Source organism: Salmo trutta, chromosome 7, assembly GCF_901001165.1.
Source record: "Salmo trutta chromosome 7, fSalTru1.1, whole genome shotgun sequence".
Classification (NCBI taxonomy): Eukaryota; Metazoa; Chordata; class Actinopteri; order Salmoniformes; family Salmonidae; genus Salmo; species Salmo trutta.
The window spans coordinates 50,674,072-50,695,426 of record NC_042963.1 but is presented as its reverse complement, the minus strand read 5'-3'; the positions used below and the strand labels follow the sequence as shown (position 1 = coordinate 50,695,426).

The 21,355-nt window shown below is 45.5% G+C and overlaps 1 protein-coding gene across 3 annotated transcripts in view; it reads left to right on the top strand.

The window, feature by feature from the left end:
* Window positions 1-21,355, top strand: part of LOC115197612 (contactin-1a) — a 139,354-nt gene that overhangs the window by 61,699 nt on the left and 56,300 nt on the right. For all 3 annotated transcript variants that reach the window (XM_029759297.1, XM_029759298.1, XM_029759299.1), the window contains exons 2-3: window positions 4,093-4,225; window positions 18,209-18,247. In XM_029759297.1, the coding sequence (XP_029615157.1) occupies window positions 4,168-4,225; window positions 18,209-18,247 (97 nt within the window). In that variant the 5' untranslated portion in view covers window positions 4,093-4,167. The remainder of the gene's footprint in view (window positions 1-4,092; window positions 4,226-18,208; window positions 18,248-21,355) is intronic.

Below are 21,355 nucleotides of genomic sequence, written 5' to 3'. Positions count from 1 at the left end.
TTTTATAGGGGTTGACACATTTTTAGTTAGGATAAATCAAGTCTGAAATTTGAAAGCTTTTTTAAACCTCAAATACACTACAATTATCATTTCCTGCTGCGTAGGAAAATTCTCTGTGACAACAGCGTGATCAAATTAAGATATCTGTATGTGCACTTCTTAAATGCGTTCATGATTCATACCTTAATAATGTTGTAAAAATGAGGATCCCAGCTGTTTGCAGTGTATGAGAGTCTCTGGGTTGTTGTACTAGCTGTTGAGAGCTTTTTACTGTATCATCATGTTTTGTAGTGGGCCTGGAATTAATGACCTGAGGCTGTAGGATCAGTTTAGTCTAACAGATCATAATCCATCAGATGACATGGACATGGGGACCTGATCCTAGATCAGCACTGCTACTCTGATATGCTTTATGAATACAGGCCCAGGTCTCCACCAATGGTGTTCCGGTCTTAAATTAGTGTTTGCGTAGTTTTTATTCACAGTCACAAAAGGTCCCTGCAAACACACAACTGCTCCCTTTGAAATGTGTTGCTAGGATACAAGTGCAGTGAAGATGAAATCCCCTCTTTGTTTCATTTCTCCAGCTGTAAAGAAATTATGTCATCATCTCAATGGAGAGGGTGTGTGTGTGTGTGTGTGTGTGTGTGTGTGTGTGTGTGTGTGTGTGTGTGTGTGCAGTATATTCATTTAAATCATGGTTCCAATTCCCCAAAAAATAAAAATACGATTTGATTTGAAAAAATAATATATATAAAAAATATATATCTAAACTCAGCAAAAAAGGAAACGTCTTCTCACTGTCAACTGCGTTTATTTTCAGCAAACTTAACATGTGTAAATATTTGTATGAACATAAGATTCAACAACTGAGACATAAACTGAACAAGTTCCACAGACATGTGACTAACAGAAATGGAATAATGTGTCCCTGAACAAAGGGGGGGTCAAAATCAAAAGTAACAGTCAGTATCTGGTGTGGCCACCAGCTGCAATAAGTACTGCAGTGCATCTCCTCCTCATGGACTGCAACAGATTTGCCTGTTCTTGCTGTGAAATGTTACCCCACTCTTCCACCAAGGCACCTGCAAGTTCCCGGACATTTCTGGGGGGAATGTCCCTGGCCCTAGCCCTTACCCTCCAATCCAACAGGTCCCAGACGTGCTCAATGGGATTGAGATCCGGGCTCTTCGCTGGCCGTGGCAGAACACAGACATTCCAGTCTTGCAGGAAATCACACACAGAACGAGCAGTATGGCTGGTGTCATTGTCATGCTGGAGGGTCATGTCAGGATGAGCCTGCAGGAAGGATACCACATGAGGGAGAAGGATGTCTTCCCTGTAACGCACAGCGTTGAGATTGCCTGCAATGACAACAAGCTCAGTCCGATGATGCTGTGACACACCGCCCCAGACCATGATGGACCCTCCACCTCGATCATGCTCCAGAGTGCAGGCCTCGGTGTAACGCTCATTCCTTCAACGATAAACGCGAATCCAACCATCACCCCTAATAAGACAAAACTGTGACGGGTCAGTGAATACTTTTTTACCAGTCCTGTCTGGTCCAGCAACGGTGGGTTTGTGCCCATAGGCGACGTTGTTGCCGGTGATGTCTGGTGAGGACCTGCCTTACAACAGGCCTACAAGCCCTCAGTCCAGCCTCTCTCAGCCCATTGCGGACAGTCTGAGCACTGATGGAGGGATTGTGCGTTCCTGGTGTAACTCGGGCAGTTGTTGTTGCCATCCTGTACCTGTCCCGCAGGTGTGATGTTCGGATGTACCGATCCTGTGCAGGTGTTGTTACACGTGGTCTGTCACTGCAAGGACGATCAGCTGTCCATCCGTTCTCCCTGTAGCGCTGTCTTAGGCGTCTCACAGTACGGACATTGCAATTTATTGCCCTGGCCACATCTACTGTCCTCATGCCTCCTTGCAGCCTGCCTAAGGCACGTTCACGCAGATGAGCAGGGACCCTGGGCATCTTTCTTTTGGTGTTTTTCAGAGTCAGTAGAAAGGCCTCTTTTTAGTGTCATAAGTTTTCATAACTGTGACCTTAATTGCCTACCGTCTGTAAGCTGTTAGTGTCTTAATGACCGTTCCACAGGTGCATGTTTATTAATTGTTTATGGTTCATTGAACAAGCATGGGAAACAGTGTTTAAACCCTTTACAATGAAGATCTGTGAAGTTATCTCTCCCCCTCTAACATTTTTGATCACTCCCATTGACAATGCCCCCCCCCCCACGCTGTCTCCTTGCCACCGCTGCTGAAAACAATCCTAGGGGTAACACTTGTCTCCTCTGCATCTGTGTGATTCATATCCGACCCGTTAATCCCATTTAGTCCTGGTCAGGGTTAGATGAGGGATAGAGGGGGTGTTTGATGATTATTATGTTACCTCTCCATTCGTCCAACTCATGTCAGCAGGTTGACGGTAATTGTCATGAGTTTTGTCCTGAAGGTAGAACTAAGTAATTTCCCTTTAGATAGGCCAGCTGCAAAGTTAAAATTGGCTATATTGTAAAATTTCATGAAAACAGAAATGTGTTTTCTGGTCTTAATTTAAGGTTAGGGTTAGGCATTAGGGTTAGCACTGTGGTTAATGTTAGGGTTGGGTTTAAAATCAGATTTTATGACTGGGCATATTAAATATTCTGGGAACCTATATCTTGTCATATCCCCACAATGTTCCCACAACCTAAAGAAATGTTCTGGAAACCTTTTAAAGAACATATTAAATGTGTTCTAGGAACGTTCTTGTAACATCAGGCAAATGTTTTATGCAAACATTGTATATTCAACAGTTTTTGTGTTATGAGATCATTTTCCGCAACCTTACAAATGTTCTGGGAACTTTCCCAGAACCAATTTTGGTTTGCTGGGTAGTGGTGAACATCATTACCTGGAGCCTATCTGTCGCTATGGCAGACGTCTCCAGGGATACGCAGCATCAGGAAGATGCCGTTCCGCTGTTCTATTCCTCTGTTCCGCTGCCTCCGAGGTCCACCATTCTAGAGTGTTGCTGAAACAGCTGTTGCTTGTCGTATTGTGTTTCCTTGACGATGGGTTGATACGAGTGCAGTGTAGATGAAATCCCCTCCAGTTCGTCTCTGTTGTTGGTCTGGGGGGCAGTGTCTTGAGTGCCCACTCAGCTAAAACAGCGCTCAGGGAGGGTTGTTGCTTGTGACAACGGTCGCCCTTTCAATCATGATGTTGTCAACCTGTTGGTGGAGCTGCCCCCCTGCTGGGGTGTGTAGGAGGCTGACATGGTCATTACCGTTGTTCAGGGCCAATGACGTGAATAATGGAAACGGTACTAGTACTGTACTGTGCCTTGTGTTTTATTATATGGGCAATGCTAGAGTATGGAACGTAGTCAATGAATTCACTCATATCATCCCTAAATTGGAGGCTACATATACCTCATGTGTTGGTACCTAACTTCATGCTCTTCGTCCCCATTGGGCTCTCTTCTTCTTTCTATCCTTGGCCTTCCAGTGTGACAAGGTAGCACCTAGCAGGTCTATTGAGCCAGCCAAGTGACGTCTAGTGTTTTGTTCTCATACCCTGTTGAACTGTTTATTGTGTCTACTGAAATAGCTATTTCGACCTGATGCCAACAAGGCCAAGCGTATTCAGCTTGATGCACTGGAATATTCCTTTAAGCTTATCCTTCATGTCCATGCTCAGTAGTTTGGTTTTGGCGGACCAATGAGAATGTCATCACTCTGTCTGGTGGATTAAACTGCTAAATTAGAGAAATGTCACTGCTTTAAGTTTGGACTGCTCGGTCACTACACAATCACAGCACTACTAAAAAGGGGTCAAAATGCACTGCTCATTATGTTTAGACTTTAGAAGTATATTATGAGGATGGCTGCCCAATGTTTTTTAATACCTTCTTGACCTTACTTACGGCAATTAAAATCAAGTTGATGACGTCTCTTTGAAGACTAATTATATTATATCACAGAACGCTCCCAGTAATAGAAACACATATGTATTGTTATGCCACATTATAGTGGTATTATGTGTTGTACCATGACTCAGTATGCCTCTCCACACTCTGTGTCTCTGTCTGCCTTGCAGGAAAAACATCCTGCTAATGTTCCATCACCAGCTTGGTTCTAATCATCACCTCCAGGGGGTCCTACACAGACCAACATGCTGCACTTCACTGTGCTCCTCCTCTTCCTCCTGTCCCTGACTCTCACTTCCTCTGGTGAGTATCATATGGTAATCACACTCAGGGCTTTTCCCACTACTGGACTGTAACCGAGCCGAGCCAAACCAAGCTGTACTGGGCGAGCCTGGTTATGCCTACACCGTGGTTGCTGGAACTTTACTGAAAATAAAATAACATGTCAGAGTTAGCACAGTTTGGTTTATGCTGGCACGATGATGTGAAAAAGGCTACTACAGGTGTAGTATCATAATTTGACCAATTCTTACAACTGGAAAATAAACCTGTCTGAAAAGATAGAAAAGAGGACTGAAAATGACCTGTCTGAAAAGATAGAAAAGAGGGATGACATTTACCTGTGTGCGTGCGTGCGTGCGTGCGTGTGTGCGTGTGTGCGTGCGTGCGTGTGTGGGCATCCTGCCTCTTCCAAAGCACAGCAACAGAGGATCAACAACGAGGAAGTTGTGACATCCAACTCGAGCCTGACGAAGACCTTCGACTTGAAACGTTACACAATAAAACTACAGGGTTGATCAACAGTGTGCAGATTTCTATCTTTTGTTCATCACATCAAAGCTAAGACGAACGTGTTGAGGATGACAGAGACGCCTCTCATCTCATTGTGTCATTGTTCGATTGGCCCCAGTCTGTTGCCTTCAGTACAAGGCTGCGGTCAATGTCCCATCCCTATGACTGCCACATACTCTATGTTGCAACAGGGACAGACATGAAGGGAGCGGCGTCATCGAAAGAACTCAACACTCACTGAAGCTAATGTTTAGGAATGTCACCTTTAATTAACCCCTTGGTGTAACTTGATAGATTGATTAATTGATGCACGCAGAAAGAGAACGAGAGAAAGAGAGAGAAATAGAGAGAAAGACAAAGTTAGCAACAGTAGTTGAACTCACTGCAGTATTAACCTTGCTGCTAGATTAATGAGGGATTGTGATCGTTGAATATGGTGAATCGAGGGGAAACTCCAGCACACTGATACTCCTGATGCTTCCAACAATGTAATGGATCTTCAAAATGAATATGTTGTTACAGCTCTTCTCCTCCTGTCGCTCCTCCCTCTCTAAATGAATATGTTGTTACAGCTCTTCTCCTCCTGTCGCTCCTCCCTCTCTAAATGAATATGTTGACACAGCTCTTCTCCTCCTGTCGCTCCTCCCTCTCTAAATGAATATGTTGACACAGCTCTTCTTCTCCTGCCGCTCCTCCCTCTCTAAATGAATATGTTGACACAGCTCTTCTCCTGTCGCTCCTCCCTCTCTAAATGAATATGTTGACACAGCTCTTCTCCTCCTGTCGCTCCTCCCTCTCTAAATGAATATGTTGTTACAGCTCTTCTCCTCCTGTCGCTCCTCCTTCTCTAAATGAATATGTTGTTACAGCTCTTCTTCTCCTGTCGCTCCTCCCTCTCTAAATGAATATGTTGTTACAGCTCTTCTCCTCCTGTCGCTCCTCCCTCTCTAAATGAATATGTTGTTACAGCTCTTCTCCTCCTGTCGCTCCTCCCTCTCTAAATGAATATGTTGACACAGCTCTTCTCCTCCTGTCGCTCCTCCCTCTCTAAATGAATATGTTGTTACAGCTCTTCTCCTCCTGTCGCTCCTCCCTCTCTAAATGAATATGTTGTTACAGCTCTTCTTCTCCTGTCGCTCCTCCCTCTCTAAATGAATATGTTGACACAGCTCTTCTCCTCCTGTTCGTCCTCCCTCTCTAAATGAATATGTTGTTACAGCTCTTCTCCTCCTGTCGCTCCTCCCTCTCTAAATGAATATGTTGTTACAGCTCTTCTCCTCCTGTCGCTCCTCCCTCTCTAAATGAATATGTTGACACAGCTCTTCTCCTCCTGTCGCTCCTCCCTCTCTAAATGAATATGTTGACACAGCTCTTCTCCTCCTGTCGCTCCTCCCTCTCTAAATGAATATGTTGTTACAGCTCTTCTCCTCCTGTCGCTCCTCCCTCTCTAAATGAATATGTTGACACAGCTCTTCTCCTCCTGTCGCTCCTCCCTCTCTAAATGAATATGTTGACACAGCTCTTCTCCTCCTGTCGCTCCTCCCTCTCTAAATGAATATGTTGACACAGCTCTTCTCCTCCTGTCGCTCCTCCCTCTCTAAATGAATATGTTGTTACAGCTCTTCTCCTCCTGTCGCTCCTCCCTCTCTAAATGAATATGTTGTTACAGCTCTTCTCCTCCTGTCGCTCCTCCCTCTCTAAATGAATATGTTGTTACAGCTCTTCTCCTCCTGTCGCTCCTCCCTCTCTAAATGAATATGTTGACACAGCTCTTCTCCTCCTGTCGCTCCTCCCTCTCTAAATGAATATGTTGACACAGCTCTTCTCCTCCTGTCGCTCCTCCCTCTCTAAATGAATATGTTGTTACAGCTCTTCTCCTCCTGTCGCTCCTCCCTCTCTAAATGAATATGTTGTTACAGCTCTTCTTCTCCTGTCGCTCCTCCCTCTCTAAATGAATATGTTGTTACAGCTCTTCTCCTCCTGTCGCTCCTCCCTCTCTAAATGAATATGTTGACACAGCTCTTCTCCTCCTGTCGCTCCTCCCTCTCTAAATGAATATGTTGTTACAGCTCTTCTCCTCCTGTCGCTCCTCCCTCTCTAAATGAATATGTTGTTACAGCTCTTCTCCTCCTGTCGCTCCTCCCTCTCTAAATGAATATGTTGACACAGCTCTTCTCCTCCTGCCGCTCCTCCCTCTCTAAATGAATATGTTGACACAGCTCTTCTCCTCCTGTCGCTCCTCCCTCTCTAAATGAATATGTTGACACAGCTCTTCTCCTCCTGTCGCTCCTCCCTCTCTAAATGAATATGTTGTTACAGCTCTTCTCCTCCTGTCGCTCCTCCCTCTCTAAATGAATATGTTGTTACAGCTCTTCTCCTCCTGTCGCTCCTCCCTCTCTAAATGAATATGTTGTTACAGCTCTTCTCCTCCTGTCGCTCCTCCCTCTCTAAATGAATATGTTGTTACAGCTCTTCTCCTCCTGTCGCTCCTCCCTCTCTAAATGAATATGTTGTTACAGCTCTTCTTCTCCTGTCGCTCCTCCCTCTCTAAATGAATATGTTGACACAGCTCTTCTCCTCCTGTCGCTCCTCCCTCTCTAAATGAATATGTTGTTACAGCTCTTCTCCTCCTGTCGCTCCTCCCTCTCTAAATGAATATGTTGTTACAGCTCTTCTCCTCCTGTCGCTCCTCCCTCTCTAAATGAATATGTTGACACAGCTCTTCTCCTCCTGTCGCTCCTCCCTCTCTAAATGAATATGTTGTTACAGCTCTTCTCCTCCTGTCGCTCCTCCCTCTCTAAATGAATATGTTGACACAGCTCTTCTCCTCCTGCCGCTCCTCCCTCTCTAAATGAATATGTTGACACAGCTCTTCTCCTCCTGTCGCTCCTCCCTCTCTAAATGAATATGTTGACACAGCTCTTCTCCTCCTGTCGCTCCTCCCTCTCTAAATGAATATGTTGTTACAGCTCTTCTCCTCCTGTCGCTCCTCCCTCTCTAAATGAATATGTTGTTACAGCTCTTCTCCTCCTGTCGCTCCTCCCTCTCTAAATGAATATGTTGTTACAGCTCTTCTCCTCCTGTCGCTCCTCCCTCTCTAAATGAATATGTTGTTACAGCTCTTCTCCTCCTGTCGCTCCTCCCTCTCTAAATGAATATGTTGTTACAGCTCTTCTCCTCCTGTCGCTCCTCCCTCTCTAAATGAATATGTTGTTACAGCTCTTCTTCTCCTGTCGCTCCTCCCTCTCTAAATGAATATGTTGACACAGCTCTTCTCCTCCTGTCGCTCCTCCCTCTCTAAATGAATATGTTGTTACAGCTCTTCTCCTCCTGTCGCTCCTCCCTCTCTAAATGAATATGTTGTTACAGCTCTTCTCCTCCTGTCGCTCCTCCCTCTCTAAATGAATATGTTGACACAGCTCTTCTCCTCCTGTCGCTCCTCCCTCTCTAAATGAATATGTTGTTACAGCTCTTCTCCTCCTGTCGCTCCTTCCTCTCTAAATGAATATGTTGACACAGCTCTTCTCCTCCTGTCGCTCCTCCCTCTCTAAATGAATATGTTGTTACAGCTCTTCTCCTCCTGTCGCTCCTCCCTCTCTAAATGAATATGTTGACACAGCTCTTCTCCTCCTGTCGCTCCTCCCTCTCTAAATGAATATGTTGACACAGCTCTTCTCCTCCTGTCGCTCCTCCCTCTCTAAATGAATATGTTGACACAGCTCTTCTCCTCCTGTCGCTCCTCCCTCTCTAAATGAATATGTTGACACAGCTCTTCTCCTCCTGTCGCTCCTCCCTCTCTAAATGAATATGTTGACACAGCTCTTCTTCTCCTGCCGCTCCTCCCTCTCTAAATGAATATGTTGACACAGCTCTTCTCCTCCTGTCGCTCCTCCCTCTCTAAATGAATATGTTGACACAGCTCTTCTCCTCCTGTCGCTCCTCCCTCTCTAAATGAATATGTTGTTACAGCTCTTCTCCTCCTGTCGCTCCTCCCTCTCTAAATGAATATGTTGACACAGCTCTTCTCCTCCTGTCGCTCCTCCCTCTCTAAATGAATATGTTGACACAGCTCTTCTCCTCCTGTCGCTCCTCCCTCTCTAAATGAATATGTTGTTACAGCTCTTCTCCTCCTGTCGCTCCTCCCTCTCTAAATGAATATGTTGTTACAGCTCTTCTCCTCCTGTCGCTCCTCCCTCTCTAAATGAATATGTTGTTACAGCTCTTCTCCTCCTGTCGCTCCTCCCTCTCTAAATGAATATGTTGACACAGCTCTTCTCCTCCTGTCGCTCCTCCCTCTCTAAATGAATATGTTGACCACAGCTCTTCTCCTCCTGTCGCTCCTCCCTCTCTAAATGAATATGTTGACACAGCTCTTCGCCTCCTGTCGCTCCTCCCTCTCTAAATGAATATGTTGACACAGCTCTTCTCCTCCTGTCGCTCCTCCCTCTCTAAATGAATATGTTGACACAGCTCTTCTCCTCCTGTCGCTCCTCCCTCTCTAAATGAATATGTTGTTACAGCTCTTCTCCTCCTGTCGCTCCTCCCTCTCTAAATGAATATGTTGTTACAGCTCTTCTTCTCCTGTCGCTCCTCCCTCTCTAAATGAATATGTTGTTACAGCTCTTCTCCTCCTGTCGCTCCTCCCTCTCTAAATGAATATGTTGACACAGCTCTTCTCCTCCTGTCGCTCCTCCCTCTCTAAATGAATATGTTGTTACAAGCTCTTGCTCCTCCTGTCGCTCCTCCCTCTCTAAATGAATATGTTTTACAGCTCTTCTCCTCCTGTCGCTCCTCCCTCTCTAAATGAATATGTTGACACAGCTCTTCTCCTCCTGCCGCTCCTCCCTCTTTAAATGAATATGTTGACACAGCTCTTCTCCTCCTGTCCGCTCCTCCCTCTCTAAATGAATATGTTGACACAGCTCTTCTCCTCCTGTCGCTCCTCCCTCTCTAAATGAATATTTGTTACAGCTCTTCCTCCTGTCGCTCTCCCTCTCTAATGATTGTTACGCTCCTTCCCCTCTCTAAATGAATATGTTGTTACAGCTCTTCTTCTCCTGTCGCTCCTCCCTCTCTAAATGAATATGTTGACACAGCTCTTCTCCTCCTGTCGCTCCTCCCTCTCTAAATGAATATGTTGTTACAGCTCTTCTCCTCCTGTCGCTCCTCCCTCTCTAAATGAATATGTTGTTACAGCTCTTCTCCTCCTGTCGCTCCTCCCTCTCTAAATGAATATGTTGACACAGCTCTTCTCCTCCTGTCGCTCCTCCCTCTCTAAATGAATATGTTGTTACAGCTCTTCTCCTCCTGTCGCTCCTCCCTCTCTAAATGAATATGTTGACACAGCTCTTCTCCTCCTGTCGCTCCTCCCTCTCTAAATGAATATGTTGTTACAGCTCTTCTCCTCCTGTCGCTCCTCCCTCTCTAAATGAATATGTTGACACAGCTCTTCTCCTCCTGTCGCTCCTCCCTCTCTAAATGAATATGTTGACACAGCTCTTCTCCTCCTGTCGCTCCTCCCTCTCTAAATGAATATGTTGACACAGCTCTTCTCCTCCTGTCGCTCCTCCCTCTCTAAATGAATATGTTGACACAGCTCTTCTCCTCCTGTCGCTCCTCCCTCTCTAAATGAATATGTTGACACAGCTCTTCTTCTCCTGCCGCTCCTCCCTCTCTAAATGAATATGTTGACACAGCTCTTCTCCTCCTGTCGCTCCTCCCTCTCTAAATGAATATGTTGACACAGCTCTTCTCCTCCTGTCGCTCCTCCCTCTCTAAATGAATATGTTGTTACAGCTCTTCTCCTCCTGTCGCTCCTCCCTCTCTAAATGAATATGTTGACACAGCTCTTCTCCTCCTGTCGCTCCTCCCTCTCTAAATGAATATGTTGACACAGCTCTTCTCCTCCTGTCGCTCCTCCCTCTCTAATGAATATGTTGTTACAGCTCTTCTCCTCCTGTCGCTCCTCCCTCTCTAAATGAATATGTTGTTACAGCTCTTCTCCTCCTGTCGCTCCTCCCTCTCTAAATGAATATGTTGTTACAGCTCTTCTCCTCCTGTCGCTCCTCCCTCTCTAAATGAATATGTTGACACAGCTCTTCTCCTCCTGTCGCTCCTCCCTCTCTAAATGAATATGTTGTTACAGCTCTTCTCCTCCTGTCGCTCCTCCCTCTCTAAATGAATATGTTGACACAGCTCTTCTCCTCCTGTCGCTCCTCCCTCTCTAAATGAATATGTTGTTACAGCTCTTCTTCTCCTGTCGCTCCTCCCTCTCTAAATGAATATGTTGACACAGCTCTTCTCCTCCTGTCGCTCCTCCCTCTCTAAATGAATATGTTGACACAGCTCTTCTCCTCCTGTCGCTCCTCCCTCTCTAAATGAATATGTTGACACAGCTCTTCTCCTCCTGTCGCTCCTCCCTCTCTAAATGAATATGTTGTTACAGCTCTTCTCCTCCTGTCGCTCCTCCCTCTCTAAATGAATATGTTGTTACAGCTCTTCTCCTCCTGTCGCTCCTCCCTCTCTAAATGAATATGTTGTTACAGCTCTTCTCCTCCTGTCGCTCCTCCCTCTCTAAATGAATATGTTGACACAGCTCTTCTCCTCCTGTCGCTCCTCCCTCTCTAAATGAATATGTTGACACAGCTCTTCTCCTCCTGTCGCTCCTCCCTCTCTAAATGAATATGTTGTTACAGCTCTTCTCCTCCTGGTCGCTCCTCCCTCTCTAAATGAATATGTTGTTACAGCTCTTCTTCTCCTGTCGCTCCTCCCTCTCTAAATGAATATGTTGTTACAGCTCTTCTCCTCCTGTCGCTCCTCCCTCTCTAAATGAATATGTTGACACAGCTCTTCTCCTCCTGTCGCTCCTCCCTCTCTAAATGAATATGTTGTTACAGCTCTTCTCCTCCTGTCGCTCCTCCCTCTCTAAATGAATATGTTGACACAGCTCTTCTCCTCCTGTCGCTCCTCCCTCTCTAAATGAATATGTTGACACAGCTCTTCTCCTCCTGCTGCTCCTCCCTCTCTAAATGAATATGTTGACACAGCTCTTCTCCTCCTGTCGCTCCTCCCTCTCTAAATGAATATGTTGACACAGCTCTTCTCCTCCTGTCGCTCCTCCCTCTCTAAATGAATATGTTGTTACAGCTCTTCTCCTCCTGTCGCTCCTCCCTCTCTAAATGAATATGTTGTTACAGCTCTTCTCCTCCTGTCGCTCCTCCCTCTCTAAATGAATATGTTGACACAGCTCTTCTCCTCCTGTCGCTCCTCCCTCTCTAAATGAATATGTTGTTACAGCTCTTCTCCTCCTGTCGCTCCTCCCTCTCTAAATGAATATGTTGACACAGCTCTTCTCCTCCTGTCGCTCCTCCCTCTCTAAATGAATATGTGTTACAGCTCTTCTCCTCCTGTCGCTCCTCCCTCTCTAAATGAATATGTGACACAGCTCTTCTCCTCCTGTCGCTCCTCCCTCTCTAAATGAATATGTTGTTACAGCTCTTCTCCTCCTGTCCGCTCCTCCCTCTCTAAATGAATATGTTTGACACAGCTCTTCTCTCCTGTCCTCCCTCCCTCTCTAAATGAATATGTTGACACAGCTCTTCTCCTCCTGTCGCTCCTCCCTCTCTAAATGAATATGTTGTACAGCTCTTCTCCTCCTGTCGCTCCTCCCTCTCTAAATGAATATGTTGTTACAGCTCTTCTCCTCCTGTCGCTCCTCCCTCTCTAAATGAATATGTTGTTACACAGCTCTTCTCCTCCTGTCGCTCCTCCCTCTCTAAATGAATATGTTGTTACAGCTCTTCTCCTCCTGTCGCTCCTCCCTCTCTAAATGAATATGTTGTTACAGCTCTTCTCCTCCTGTCGCTCCTCCCTCTCTAAATGAATATGTTGACACAGCTCTTCTCCTCCTGTTCGCTCCTCCCTCTCTAAATGAATATGGTTGACTACAGCTCTTCTCCTCCTGTCGCTCCTCCCTCTCTAAATGAATATGTTGTTACAAGCTCTTCTCCTCCTGTCGCTCCTCCCTCTCTAAATGAATATGTTGTTACAGCTCTTCTCCTCCTGTCGCTCCTCCCTCTCTAAATGAATATGTTGTTACAGCTCTTCTCCTCCTGTCGCTCCTCCCTCTCTAAATGAATATGTTGTTACAGCTCTTCTTCTCCTGTCGCTCCTCCCTCTCTAAATGAATATGTTGACACAGCTCTTCTCCTCCTGTCGCTCCTCCCTCTCTAAATGAATATGTTGACACAGCTCTTCTCCTCCTGTCGCTCCTCCCTCTCTAAATGAATATGTTGACACAGCTCTTCTCCTCCTGTCGCTCCTCCCACTCTAAATTAATATGTTGACACAGCTCTTCTCCTCCTGTCGCTCCTCCCTCTCTAAATGAATATGTTGTTACAGCTCTTCTCCTCCTGTCGCTCCTCCCTCTCTAAATGAATATGTTGTTACAGTTCTTCTCCTGTCGCTCCTCCCTCTCTAAATGAATATGTTGACACAGCCCTTCTCCTCCTGTCGCTCCTCCCTCTCTAAATGAATATGTTGACACAGCTCTTCTCCTCCTGTCGCTCCTCCCTCTCTAAATGAATAAGTTGTTACAGCTCTTCTCCTCCTGTCGCTCCTCCCTCTCTAAATGAATATGTTGACACAGCTCTTCTCCTCCTGTCGCTCCTCCCTCTCTAAATGAATATGTTGACACAGCTCTTCTCCTCCTGTCGCTCCTCCCTCTCTAAATGAATATGTTGACACAGCTCTTCTCCTCCTGTCGCTCCTCCCTCTCTAAATGAATATGTTGTTACAGCTCTTCTTCTCCTGTCGCTCCTCCCTCTCTAAATGAATATGTTGACACAGCTCTTCTCCTCCTGTCGCTCCTCCCTCTCTAAATGAATATGTTGACACAGCTCTTCTCCTCCTGTCGCTCCTCCCTCTCTAAATGAATATGTTGTTACAGCTCTTCTCCTCCTGTCGCTCCTCCCTCTCTAAATGAATATGTTGACACAGCTCTTCTCCTCCTGTCGCTCCTCCCTCTCTAAATGAATATGTTGACACAGCTCTTCTCCTCCTGTCTCTCCTCCTGTCGCTCCTCCCTCTCTAAATGAATATGTTGTTACAGCTCTTCTCCTCCGTTCGCTCCTCCCTCTCTAAATGAATATGTTGACACAGCTCTTCTCCTCCTGTCGCTCCTCCCTCTCTAAATGAATATGTTGTTAAAGCTCTTCTCCTCCTGTCGCTCCTCCCTCTCTAAATGAATATGTTGTTACAGCTCTTCTCCTCCTGTCGCTCCTCCCTCTCTAAATGAATATGTTGACACAGCTCTTCTCCTCCTGTCGCTCCTCCCTCTCTAAATGAATATGTTGACACAGCTCTTCTTCTCCTGTCGCTCCTCCCTCTCTAAATGAATATGTTGTTACAGCTCTTCTCCTCCTGTCGCTCCTCCCTCTCTAAATGAATATGTTGTTACAGCTCTTCTCCTCCTGTCGCTCCTCCCTCTCTAAATGAATATGTTGTTACAGCTCTTCTCCTCCTGTCGCTCCTCCCTCTCTAAATGAATATGTTGTTACAGCTCTTCTCCTCCTGTCGCTCCTCCCTCTCTAAATGAATATGTTGTTACAGCTCTTCTCTCTCCTGTCGCTCCTCCCTCTCTAAATGAATATGTTGACACAGCTCTTCTCCTCCTGTCGCTCCTCCCTCTCTAAATGAATATGTTGTTACAGCTCTTCTCCTCCTGTCGCTCCTCCCTCTCTAAATGAATATGTTGTTACAGCTCTTCTCCTCCTGTCGCTCCTCCCTCTCTAAATGAATAGTGTTGTTACAGCTCTTCTCCTCCTGTCGCTCCTCCTTCTCTAAATGAATATGTTTGTTACAGCTCTTCTCCTCCTGTCGCTCCTCCCTCTCTAAATGAATATGTTGTTACAGCTCTTCTCCTCCTGTCGCTCCTCCCTCTCTAAATGAATATGTTGTTACAAGCTCTTCTCCTCCTGTCGCTCCTCCCTCTCTAAATGAATATGGTTGACACAGCTCTTCTCCTCCTGTCGCTCCTCCCTCTCTAAATGAATATGTTTGACACAGCTCTTCTCCTCCTGTCGCTCCTCCCTCTCTAAATGAATATGTTGTTACAGCTCTTCTCCTCCTGTCGCTCCTCCCTCTCTAAATGAATATGTTGTTACAGCTCTTCTTCTCCTGTCGCTCCTCCCTCTCTAAATGAATATGTTGTTACAGCTCTTCTCCTCCTGTCGCTCCTCCCTCTCTAAATGAATATGTTGACACAGCTCTTCTCCTCCTGTCGCTCCTCCCTCTCTAAATGAATATGTTGTTACAGCTCTTCTCCTCCTGTCGCTCCTCCCTCTCTAAATGAATATGGTTGTTACAGCTCTTCTCTCCTGTCGCTCCTACCCTCTCTAAATGAATATGTTGTTACAGCTCTTCTCCTCCTGTCGCTCCTCCCTCTCTAAATGAATATGTTGTTACAGCTCTTCTCCTCCTGTCGCTCCTCCCTCTCTAAATGATATGTTGATACAGCTCTTCTCCTCCTGTCGCTCTCCTTCTCTAAATGAATATGTTGACAGCTCTTCTCCTCCTGTCGCTCCTCCCTCTCTAATGAATATGTTGTTACAGCTCTTCTCCTCCTGTCGCTCCTCCCTCTCTAAATGAATATGTTGTTACAGCTCTTCTCCTCCTGTCGCTCCTCCTCCCTCTCTAAATGAATATGTTGGTACAGCTCTTCTCCTCCTGTCGCTCCTCCCTCTCTAAATGAATATGTTGACACAGCTCTTCTCCTCCTGTCGCTCCTCCCTCTCTAAATGAATATGTTTGTCACAGCTCTTCTCCTCCTGTCGCTCCTCCCTCTCTAAATGAATATGTTGTTACAGCTCTTCTCCTCCTGTCGCTCCTCCCTCTCTAAATGAATATGTTGACAACAGCTCTTCTCCTCCTGTCGCTCCTCCCTCTCTAAATGAATATGTTGACACAGCTCTTCTCCTCCTGTCGCTCCTCCCTCTCTAAATGAATATGTTGTTACAGCTCTTCTCCTCCTGTCGCTCCTCCCTCTCTAAATGAATATGTTGTTACAGCTCTTCTTCTCTTGCTCCTCCCTCTCTAAATGAATATGTTGTTACAGCTCTTCTTCTCCTGTCGCTCCTCCCTCTCTAAATGAATATGTTGTTACAGCTCTTCTCCTCCTGTCGCTCCTCCCTCTCTAAATGAATATGTTGACACAGCTCTTCTCCTCCTGTCGCTCCTCCCTCTCTAAATGAATATGTTGACACAGCTCTTCTCCTCCTGTCGCTCCTCCCTCTCTAAATGAATATGTTGTTACAGCTCTTCTCCTCCTGTCGCTCCTCCCTCTCTAAATGAATATGTTGTTACAGCTCTTCTTCTCTTGCTCCTCCCTCTCTAAATGAATATGTTGTTACAGCTCTTCTTCTCCTGTCGCTCCTCCCTCTCTAAATGAATATGTTGTTACAGCTCTTCTCCTCCTGTCGCTCCTCCCTCTCTAAATGAATATGTGTTACAGCTCTTCTCCTCCTGTCGCTCCTCCCTCTCTAAATGAATATGTTGACACAGCTCTTCTCCTCCTGTCGCTCCTCCCTCTCTAAATGAATATGTTGTTACAGCTCTTCTCCTCCTGTCGCTCCTCCCTCTCTAAATGAATATGTTGTTACAGCTCTTCTCCTCCTGTCGCTCCTCCCTCTCTAAATGAATATGTTGTTACAGCTCTTCTTCTCCTGTCGCTCCTCCCTCTCTAAATGAATATGTTGTTACAGCTCTTCTTCTCCTGTCGCTCCTCCCTCTCTAAATGAATATGTTGACACAGCTCTTCTCCTCCTGTCGCTCCTCCCTCTCTAAATGAATATGTTGTTACAGCTCTTCTCCTCCTGTCGCTCCTCCCTCTCTAAATGAATATGTTGACACAGCTCTTCTCCTCCTGTCGCTCCTCCCTCTCTAAATGAATATGTTGTTACAGCTCTTCTCCTCCTGTCGCTCCTCCCTCTCTAAATGAATATGTTGTTACAGCTCTTCTCCTCCTGTCGCTCCTCCCTCTCTAAATGAATATGTTGTTACAGCTCTTCTCCTCCTGTCGCTCCTCCCTCTCTAAATGAATATGTTGACACAGCTCTTCTTCTCCTGTCGCTCCTCCCTCTCTAAATGAATATGTTGTTACAGCTCTTCTCCTCCTGTCGCTCCTCCCTCTCTAAATGAATATGTTGACACAGCTCTTCTCCTCCTGTCGCTCCTCCCTCTCTAAATGAATATGTTGACACAGCTCTTCTCCTCCTGTCGCTCCTCCCTCTCTAAATGAATATGTTGTTACAGCTCTTCTCCTCCTGTCGCTCCTCCCTCTCTAAATGAATATGTTGTTACAGCTCTTCTCCTCCTGTCGCTCCTCCCTCTCTAAATGAATATGTTGACACAGCTCTTCTCCTCCTGCCGCTCCTCCCTCTTTAAATGAATATGTTGACACAGCTCTTCTCCTCCTGTCGCTCCTCCCTCTCTAAATGAATATGTTGACACAGCTCTTCTCCTCCTGTCGCTCCTCCCTCTCTAAATGAATATGTTGTTACAGCTCTTCTCCTCCTGTCGCTCCTCCCTCTCTAAATGAATATGTTGACACAGCTCTTCTCCTCCTGTCGCTCCTCCCTCTCTAAATGAATATGTTGTTACAGCTCTTCTCCTCCTGTCGCTCCTCCCTCTCTAAATGAATATGTTGTTACAGCTCTTCTCCTCCTGTCGCTCCTCCCTCTCTAAATGAATATGTTGTTACAGCTCTTCTTCTCCTGTCGCTCCTCCCTCTCTAAATGAATATGTTGTTACAGCTCTTCTCCTCCTGTCGCTCCTCCCTCTCTAAATGAATATGTTGTTACAGCTCTTCTCCTCCTGTCGCTCCTCCCTCTCTAAATGAATATGTTGTTACAGCTCTTCTCCTCCTGTCGCTCCTCCCTCTCTAAATGAATATGTTGTTACAGCTCTTCTCCTCCTGTCGCTCCTCCCTCTCTAAATGAATATGTTGACACAGCTCTTCTCCTCCTGTCGCTCCTCCCTCTCTAAATGAATATGTTGTTACAGCTCTTCTCCTCCTGTCGCTCCTCCCTCTCTAAATGAATATGTTGTTACAGCTCTTCTCCTCCTGTCGCTCCTCCCTCTCTAAATGAATATGTTGTTACAGCTCTTCTCCTCCTGTCGCTCCTCCCTCTCTAAATGAATATGTTGTTACAGCTCTTCTTCTCCTGTCGCTCCTCCCTCTCTAAATGAATATGTTGTTACAGCTCTTCTCCTCCTGTCGCTCCTCCCTCTCTAAATGAATATGTTGTTACAGCTCTTCTCCTCCTGTCGCTCCTCCCTCTCTAAATGAATATGTTGTTACAGCTCTTCTCCTCCTGTCGCTCCTCCCTCTCTAAATGAATATGTTGTTACAGCTCTTCTCCTCCTGTCGCTCCTCCCTCTCTAAATGAATATGTTGTTACAGCTCTTCTTCTTCTCTTGCTCCTCCCTCTCCTCCAGATGCATCAGTGTTCGGAGGGGAACCTGGCTTCTACTCAGGTAACGCTATGCATCATCTCAATGGAGTGTGTGTGTGTGTGTGTGTGTGTGTGTGTGTGTGTGATCAGTTTGGACTAATGTGGACACTTGTGAAATTTGGCAATTTCTGTTGTGAATTGGGGAGGCCTGAGTTTGAACATTTGAAACAGTTGGGAATTTATGTAGTGAACTTATTTCACAAGTGTTTCACATCTTCTTTCAGTTCAACAAGGTCACTACACATCAATCACCAGGACAGCTTTATTGCAAACACATGCTTTACCCAAAACAGCTGCACTATCAGGTTGCATAAGCACTCACTCCATAGCGTGAGAAATGGGCAGAACCACGTGACACAAAATAGGTCAATCAATCACTTTCAGACACATGCCGTCTACTATATTTCTACTTACACTGAATCCCTGGGTTCAAATAGTATTTGAAATCTTTCTTTAAAAATCTGAGCATTTGATTTTGTCTGCCTGGAGTGCCAGATACAGGATTTGCACTTTTGGGATTGTTCCATTGGTTCCATTGTACCAGGCAAATATATAAAATTCAGTTTGATCCCTGGTCTGATGGACACTATTTATATATTCCCCACCACATTCCCTCACTAACCAACCAGTGACAGTCAGTCAGAAGGGTGACTGGGAATAGATGTCATTTTGTTAAAGGAGAGGCTGTTGTGACACTGCATGGAAGGTGTTGCTTATTCTCTCCTCAATATAATCTCTCTACCTCTCTCTCTCTATCTGTTTTCACGAGCTCTCATGTTCTCTCTCTCCTGGATGAGAGGTGTCATTTCGACCATGGGTAATCAGTTTGGGTGGCAGCAGGCATCCATGTATACCCTAGGACATGGATCATCAACTTCTTCTTAAGCGGATGGTCGGGGGGCCAGAACATAACTACAACTCATTTGTAGAAAAAATACAAAAGAGGGATGACGTGGTGTTTTTACAGTATTTTATGTCGAACAATGAAGAATAATAAAATAAAATACAATAATACTAATTTGTAGACTGCAAATTGACCGCAAGAAGCCCAAACAGATATAATATTTGACTAAAACAATCCTTTCAAACCTTGCTTTACATTTGTATACCATCTGCCCAAGGACACCTTTTTTTTTTTTTAACCCAATGTCGTGATATCCAATTGGTAGTTAGTCTTGTCCCATCGCTGCAACTGATTGCACCCGGCATTGCACCCGGCCCACCACAGGAGTCACTAGTGCGTGATGGGACAAGGACATCCCTGCCGGCCAAACCCTCCCCTAACCCGGACGACACTGGGCCAATTGTGCGGTTGCGGCCGGCTGCGACAGAACCAGGATCTCTAGTGGCACAGCTAACGCTACTCTAGTACCTTAGACCACTGCACCACTCTAGTGCCTTAGACCACTGCACCACTCTGGCAGTACCTTAGACCACTGCACCACTCTGGCAGTACCTTAGACCACTGCACCACTCTGGCAGTACCTTAGACCACTGCACCACTCTAGTGCCTTAGACCACTGCACCACTCTAGTGCCTTAGACCACTGCACCACTCTAGTGCCTTAGACCACTGCACCACTCTAGTGCCTTAGACCACTGCACCACTCTAGTGCCTTAGACTCGGGAGGCCCTAGGACATCTTCATGTTATTTACACCCCTCCCTCTTTTGTGTTCTGCTGTGTGAGTGTTGTGTGTGTGAGTGTTGTGTTGTGTGAGTGTTGTGTTGTGTTGTGTGAGTGTTGTGTTGTGTTGTGTTGTGTTAAGTGAGTGTTGTGTTAAGTGAGTGTTGTGTTAAGTGAGTGTTGTGTTAAGTGAGTGTTGTGTTGTGGTGTGTGAGTGTTGTGTTGTGTGAGTGTTGTGTTGTGTTAAGTCAGTGTTGTGTGAGTGTTGTGTTGTATGAGTGTTGTGTTGTGTGAGTGTTGTGTTGTGTTAAGTCAGTGTTGTGTTGTGTGAGTGTTGTGTTGTGTGAGTGTTGTGTTGTGTTGTGTTAAGTGAGTGTTGTGTTGTGTTGTGTGAGTGTTGTGTTGTGTTAAGTCAGTGTTGTGTGAGTGTTGTGTTGTATGAGTGTTGTGTTGTATGAGTGTTGTGTTGTGTGAGTGTTGTGTTGTGTTAAGTCAGTGTTGTGTTGTGTTGTGTTGTGTGAGTGTTGTGTTGTGTGAGTGTTGTGTTGTGTGAGTGTTGTGTTAAGTGAGTGTTGTGTTAAGTGAGTGTTGTGGTGTGTGAGTGTTGTGTTGTGTGAGTGTTGTGGTGTGTGAGTGTTGTGTTGTGTGAGTGTTGTGGTGTGTGAGTGTTGTGTTGTGAGAGTGTTGTGGTGTGTGAGTGTTGTGTTGTGTGAGTGTTGTGTTGTGTTAAGTCAGTGTTGTGTTGTGTGAGTGTTGTGTTGTGTGAGTGTTGTGTTGTGTTAAGTCAGTGTTGTGTTGTGAGAGTGTTGTGTTGTGTGAGTGTTGTGTTGTGTTAAGTCAGTGTTGTGTTGTGAGAGTGTTGTGTTGTGTGAGTGTTGTGTTGTGAGTGTTGTGTTGTGTTAAGTCAGTGTTGTGTTGGGAGAGTGTTGTGTTGTGTTAGTGTTGTGTTGTGTTAAGTCAGTGTTGTGTTGTGTGAGTGTTGTGTTGTGTTGTGTTAAGTCAGTGTTGTGTTGTGAGAGTGTTGTGTTGTATGAGTGTTGTGGTGTGTTAGTGTTGTGTTGTGTTAAGTCAGTGTTGTGTTGTGTGAGTGTTGTGTAGTCTACAGCCACTACAATGAGATTACATCCAGAACCACCTGAATGACACTTTATTGGTGTGTGATGGTGACTGATCTCTCTCTCCATCTCTCTTTCTCTATCTCTCTCTCTCTCTCTCTCTCTCTCTCTCTCCATCTCTCTCTCTATCTCTATCTCTCCATCTCTCTCTCTCTCCATCTCTCTCTCTCTCTTTCTCTCTCTCTCTCTCTCTCTCTCTCTCTCTCTCTCTATCTCTCTCTCTCTATATATATATATATATCTCTCTCTCCAAATTCAAATTCAAGCTGCTTTATTGGCATGAAAAACATTGTGTTAATATTGCCGAAGAAACAATGTATACAATATACATTGTAATACAATTATAAACAATAACAAATAATAATATAAAATGGCATGAAATAAAACAAA